The 7090-nt window shown below is 40.8% G+C and overlaps 1 protein-coding gene across 1 annotated transcript in view; it reads left to right on the top strand.

The window, feature by feature from the left end:
• Positions 1-7090, top strand: part of LOC122354336 (SRSF protein kinase 2-like) — a 10480-nt gene that overhangs the window by 1491 nt on the left and 1899 nt on the right. Inside the window, exons 6-13 of the mRNA XM_043252510.1 lie at positions 404-665; positions 1854-2651; positions 2695-2934; positions 3111-3211; positions 3300-3407; positions 3481-3550; positions 5132-5224; positions 5802-5894. Of these exons, the coding sequence (XP_043108445.1) occupies positions 404-665; positions 1854-2651; positions 2695-2934; positions 3111-3211; positions 3300-3407; positions 3481-3550; positions 5132-5224; positions 5802-5894 (1765 nt within the window). The remainder of the gene's footprint in view (positions 1-403; positions 666-1853; positions 2652-2694; positions 2935-3110; positions 3212-3299; positions 3408-3480; positions 3551-5131; positions 5225-5801; positions 5895-7090) is intronic.

Raw genomic sequence — 7090 nt, 5'->3', positions numbered from 1 at the left:
CATAAAATTACTTTTTCTATACATTTTTTTTATACTTATTATATTATTATTATTATATTACCATATTTTAAAAACATTTTAAAATCTAAAATTTATGTTTACTTGCAAGAGTTATGCTAACAATAATAAAGATAACAAAAAGACATTTATGACATTAAAACAGTGACATCTGCTGACGCACATCGGGCAGCGTTAGTCACGGGAACATCTCCAAATCTCCAAACAACTGAATAATGACACGCTCGAGCTCTGCTCACTCAAAGCTCCACTAAAAAGGGAACAGGGATGATCACTATGATTTGCAAAATGACCATAAATGATACGCAAATCATTACTGCTCCTGATGTTTCACAGTTATTTATCTGAAGTACGAGAGATCTGAGCTGTCTCCTGTGGTTGGCAGGTGGGGAAGATCTCCAAAAATAAAAAGAAAAAGCTGAAGAAGAAGCAGAAGCGGCAAGCAGAGCTGCTGGAAAGACGCATGCTGGAGATCGAAGCTCTGGAGCGAGAGGCGGAGAAGCAGAGATCCAGCGGAGCGTCAGACTCGACACACGGTCCCAGCCTGGCGCTGGCGGACAGCGAGGAGGATGAAGAGGATGATGAGGATGAGGAAGAGGAGGCAGAGGGAGAGAAGGAGCGGCCTGTCAGACTCACCAACCATACATGTGAGTTCAGTACAGATGTCCTCGTTTATAAGAATCAGCTGTTGATGATTTTAGGATCTAAACATTCTGTTCACATTTTAGCCAATGATTTCTAATACCATGCAGAGGAGGTTACTGTCATAATGGATAAAACTCTAGTGATGATCAGATGATAGGATTCTGGGGTCAGGACTGCTGTATTAGACTCAAGTTAGTTTGTTGAACTCAGGGAGCTTCTCTGAGCAAAAACATCCAGTTCCATTAGTTTGTTCAGAAGATCTCTTCAGTTTGTTGTCAAGCTGTTCCTTTTTTGACTTTTTTGTGATGGTAAAGTCAAATCATTTTTATTTATATAGCGCTTTTAACAGAATAGTAGAAATGAAAAGTAATGAAAAGTACGCCATAAACTACTAACCTCAAGGCCATCCTAGATGTGTATGACTTTCTTCTTTCAGACGAACACAGAGTTTTTAAAGAAATTAATAAAACTAACCTATATGCCTTCTGGGAGTTATTACATGTCCTCTGAAGTAGGTTGATGGGTTTTTGTAACAAAAATATTTCTACTTTTAAAATTATAACCTAAATAACTGACTTTATTTACGTAATAATTTATGCCTTTCCAGCATTTTTGTTACAAAAATCTGCTTCAGAGGACATATAACCCCCAGGAGGCGTATAGGTTAGTTTTATGAAGCAGTACTTATCTGATTTATGAAGCTTTTTAATTATGGCCAAATAATGTTTAGTGCAATGAGTTAAACAACGATGCTACAGAAGGTGCTTTTTAAGGTAAAATAAAAAAAATGTTCAAGTTCAAAACTAATAAGTAACATATTTGTTTGGACTATTAAATGTGTGTTTTCATGTAAGACCAATTTTATGTAGTTTTAACCCAATTAAAACAAAATAAAAGCTAAAAGCTGAAGCCAGTACCATCTATACTATTATTGAATGTACTTACTGTGCAGTTGCTGCCATTAATTTTAGATGGTTACAGTTATTGTTTTCAGTAGCCAAAAAACATTTTGTCCTGTTAAATACCTAATAAACATCTTGTTTATGTATACTTTAATATTTTATTGTTTGTTGCTCAAAGAAAAAAAAGGAAATCTGTATCAAAATGAAAAATCATGATCGGTGCATCACTGTTTTTTGAGTTGATGGCTGTCTAAAATGTTTCCTCATAGTTCTGACTCTGTTTCTCAGGTGCAGAGCCAGATCAGGATCAAGATCAGGATCAGGATCAAGATCAAGATCAAGATCAAGATCAGGATCAGGATCAGGATCAGGATCAAGATCAGGATCAGGATCAGGTTCAAGATCAAGATCAGCATCAGCAGGAAATACAGGAGAATGAGGAAGGTTGTGACATCCTTGCCGCCGCAGATGGTCTTGCTGAAGAAGAGTCACACACACGCACACACACTCCACCTGAGCGACAGGACACTCCTGAGAATGAGAACGAGTGTGAAAACTCAAAAGAACATGAGCAGGATGGAAATGAAGCTGTGAGAGAGGAAGAGGAAGAGGAAGAGGAGAATAAAACAGAGGAAGAGGAAACGGAAACGGAAGGCACACTCTCACAGAGCGCAGAGGACGAGACGAAGACACACGAGTGTCCAAATGAAGAAGAAGCAGATCCACCTGAAGAAACGATAGAGAAACAAGAAAATGAGGAGGAGGAGGAAGAGGAGGAAGATGAAGATGAAGAATATGAGGAAGAGGAGGAGGAGGAGGCGGAGGATGAAGGCCAGAAACCATCCAGCAAGGAGCACACTGAAGTGTGTAAAACGAACGGTCACGTGATCTTGAGTGCACAGGAGCGTCTGTCCTCACCTCTGCTCTGTCCTCTGGTGGAGTCTGAGATCAGTACAACTGACCGCGACGCTTCGGACGCCTCGTACGAGCTTTTCAACGGAGAGACCTCGCTGACGAACGGAGCACGGCACCGCGGCACCACGCCACGCTTCCCAGAGCTTCCTCTGGATCCTGAGCCTGACGACTGCGAGCANGAGTGCACAGGAGCGTCTGTCCTCACCTCTGCTCTGTCCTCTGGTGGAGTCTGAGATCAGTACGACTGACCGCGACGCTTCGGACGCCTCGTACGAGCTTTTCAACGGAGAGACCTCGCTGACGAACGGAGCGCGGCACCGCGGCACCACGCCACGCTTCCCAGAGCTTCCTCTGGATCCTGAGCCTGACGACTGCGAGCGCAACGAGGCCCAGGCGCTCAACACCGACCGCAGCCGAACGGTGTCATCGTCCAGCACCGGAGACACGCCCAAAGGTACATGACTGCTGCTTCCTCAAGAAGCTCTTTGTCTCTCTCTCTCTCTGTCTGTCTGTCCGTCTTTCCATCTGTTTATATGTCCATCTGTCTCTGTGTCTTTGTCCATCTGTTTGTCTCTCTCTATCTCCTGTCTGTCTGTTCATCTTTCTTTCTGTCTGTCTGTCCGTCTGCAGTGAGGGTCAGAGCAGCCGATCTTCTGGTGAATCCTCTGGATCCGAGGAACGCAGACATTCTGAGAGTCAAAATCGCCGATCTGGGCAATGCATGCTGGGTGGTAAGATGTCCTACAGAACAGACTGTCCATATGATTGTAAATTCCCGTGTACGGCTGGACATGAGCTGTGTGATCAATGCGTTTCCAGCACAAGCACTTCACTGAGGACATCCAGACGCGGCAGTACCGCTCCATCGAGGTGCTGATCGGAGCGGGATACAGTACTCCTGCTGATATATGGAGCACGGCCTGCATGGTGAGCATCCGAGCGGCTCTCGTCTGCTGCTGCTGCTGTCTGTCACTGAGTCTGATCTGTCTGTCGTCCGCAGGCGTTTGAGCTGGCCACCGGGGACTATCTGTTTGAGCCACACTCTGGTGAAGACTACTCTCGTGATGAAGGTACCGCTCAGCCGCCTGTGTTCGCCTTCTTAAAGCTCAGAATGGTGTAGATCTCGTACAGCACGCTGTAAACTGCTGTCTTCAACATGTTTACCATCACCCTTGGTTTTCTACAAAAAAATGAATTTTTACGGCTAGGGATAGGGTTAATCAGACAATAGGTCCTTTCATATCTGGTAAATTGCCGGAAAGAGATCATGTGTGAACAGGCCCTTTTTAAAGCAATTCTCCAGCAATTTACCGGTATGAAGAAATTTGCCGTCACTTGAGATGAACCGTTAGTGATTCACTAACGTATGATAAAATAACTAAGTGCCTTAACCCCGGCTAACACTGTGCGATTTTAGGAAAGGATTCATATAACCGGAATGTGAAAAAGGCTAACTGACTGGATATAGTCCCACTAATCATACAACTACTTTATAAATTAGTAAATGGATATGAGATACTGATGTCAGCATGAATGAGCACTGAGACAATAAACAATAATACAGTTCATTAGAGTCATTAGAGCACACAATGACACAAGCAGACACATATTTTAAGAACACTTTTCCCATTAACTGGTCAAATGCACATCAAAGGTGTGCGCTCTGATGTAAACGAGCACGGATGAGAGAGTCATTCCCTCTCTGACAGCAGAGACCGTTGCCCGGGAAACGCCATAAACTTTCAAAATGAAATTATTTAAATTGATTTTTGTATTTGTAGTACTGTTCATCACAGCGATAAGTACTTTTAATATTTTGTTCCAATACGCCATTTATTTTTAAATTCTTTATTATTCTGTCACACTTTAAATTAGGGCTTCGTTATTTAACATGAGTTAATTAATTAGGTAACTTAAACTCCCAATGAAAAATTCTTAGGTAATTCAAATATTTAATGATACGTTGTTAAAATCAAAGTAATTATAAACTGTGTCATAAACACAGTTTTTTTTAAATGAACTCAAGTTAACATAAACTAAGAATTGTATTATTTTTAAAAAAGATTTAACTTCTGTAGCAAATGTAGCTTTTGTTCATAAATAACGTTAAAGCATTAACTGGTCTTTTAATTCTTTTGCACTTTATAAACTTGTAAAAATTGTAACTTTATCAATTTTTGTGCATTGCTTTATTGTATTTACACGTTTATATATTTTTGTTATAAGAAAAAAACTATTAAACGTGTTATAGTGTTATATATGACATCACTTTTTTTAACCACTAAATTTCAATATTGTGACAATACCGTCTACCGTATACGTAAACATGGCTAGACACAAGTGACCAATCAGAAGCAACTATTTCAAGCCCTTTTGTGAACTATCGTGCTTGAGAACGACACATGTGCAGTACGCTAATACACCATTCTGAACACATCTGCTTCTGTCATTCACTCTGTCATCTTGATTCTGTCCTTCACTGTCACTCAAACGAAGCTGAAAGCTTAGTGTAACTGTTAGTATTCAATGTCAGAAAGTGTTTAGGGTTTTTAGCCGATACTAAACTTCCACTTTCTCCCTTCTGATTTCTTCCTCTGTATTTTCCCATCACGCTTCCCTCTTCCCCTCCTCTTCCTCTCTCTCTCCTGTAGATCATATAGCTCACATCATAGAGCTTCTCGGCTGCATTCCTCGTCACTTTGCTCTTTCTGGAAAATATTCCCGAGAATTCTTCAACCGGAGAGGTAGTGTTAGAGACAGAGGGAGGACGGACACGAGCGCTGCCGCACACACACACACACACACACACAGCAAGACTGAAGCTTTGTGGCTTGATGTTAGAGAGGTCATGAACTGCATTTTCATCTCTTTACATTGTGTGAGTTTTTTCACCAATTTTCAAAATTTATAAAAAAAGATTACTTTTCATCCTCATTTTAACTCTACTTCACTGGGCATCAACTCTATAAGAAACGGCAGCAACCATCAAAAAGAGCTCTGCTGTAGGTTCCACTAAAAGATTTTAAGAAATACTGGCCACATAATTAAGAAAAAAAGACAAAAACATGCTTGTTCATTTGCTTAGAAATATAAGCTCAATTCTTTTAGGTGCGGATTGTGTTGAGGAATGAAATATGCTTTGTGTTTTTATGTGTAAATATCAAGAACAATTTGATTTTTCATTTCATGACCTCTTTAATGACAGTCAGTCCTGCTGGGTCTAATCNNNGTGTGTGTGTGTGTGTGAGCGTCCGTCCTCCTGCACCGATGCATGAATAACTCATATTGTGTGTGTGTGTGTTTGTGTGTGTTGGGGGTCAGACCACATCGCTCTGATTATGGAGTTACTGGGAAAAATCCCCCGCAAGATCTTCGCAGCTGGAAAATACAGCCGTGAGTTCTTCTCAAAAAAAGGTAACATTGACAGTCTGGCGTCCGTCTCCGCTGTTGAGGAGCTTGACCGATTCGGATCACTCAAAAATATTGCACAGTTAGGACTGTGTGATAATTAGAGTTTTAAAACGACTATTTGTGATTAATCGCAGTCAGAGTAACATTTTGCTTACACACTATGTGTAATTGTACAGTGTTTGTGTGGAGCTGAACAGCAGCAGGACAGATGGTAGGGTCACCTAATCTTAAAACACTCTCTGGTTATTTAGATAAGAGTAGTAATGCTTCACATGAACAAGAAAAATCTAATATTTTATATATAATTCTAACATATTTTCCCTTAATATATAGATGTGTATGTGTGTGTGTGTGTGTGTGTGTATATATATATATATATATAATATATATATATATATACACATACTACACACACATAGTATGTAAACAAACTTTTATTTTACACAACATTCACGTTATATCCACTACTCAATCTGACCTGATACAAGTCAAATTCCAAATTCCCAGCAGTTTAAACATGTAAAGAAATAAATTACTAGCAGTACTAATGTGGGCGAGTCTTACATAAAAAATATAACAGTGTGGGCAGGTCTTACGGTAATAGTGTGGGTGGGACTTACAGTGTTGTTGTGTGCGCAGTATTGTTACAAAAATAGTGTATCTTGCATTAATGTGTTTTTTGATGTACACAAGTAAACAATGAGTAACTCAAAGTGGATTGCAAGCAGTAATAATGTGGGCGGCTCTTACAGTAATAGTGTGGGCGGGTCTCACAGTGATGAAGTGGGCTGGTCTTACAGTAATAGTGTGGGTGGGTCTTACAGCGATAAAGTGGGCTGGTCTTACAGTAATAATGTGGGCGGGTCTTACAATAATAGTATGGGCGGGTCTTACAGTGATGAAGTGGGCTGGTCTTACAGTAATAGTGTGGGCGGGTCTTACAGTAATAATGTGGGCGGGTCTTACAATAATAGTATGGGTGGGTCTTACAGTGATGAAGTGGGCTTGTCTTACAGTAATAGTGTGGGCGGGTCTTACAGTACTAATGTGAGTGGGTCTTACAGTAATAGTGTGGGCGGGTCTTACAGTAATAGTGTGGGCGGGTCTTACAGTAATAGTGTGGGCAGGTCTTAAAGTAATAGTGTGGGCGAGTCTTACAGTAATAGTGTGGGCAGGTCTTAAAGTAATAGTGTGGGCGT

Source organism: Puntigrus tetrazona, chromosome 11 (genome assembly GCF_018831695.1).
Source record: "Puntigrus tetrazona isolate hp1 chromosome 11, ASM1883169v1, whole genome shotgun sequence".
In the NCBI taxonomy this organism is placed as follows: domain Eukaryota; kingdom Metazoa; phylum Chordata; class Actinopteri; order Cypriniformes; family Cyprinidae; genus Puntigrus; species Puntigrus tetrazona.
This window is presented reverse-complemented; position numbering and strand designations above follow the sequence as displayed.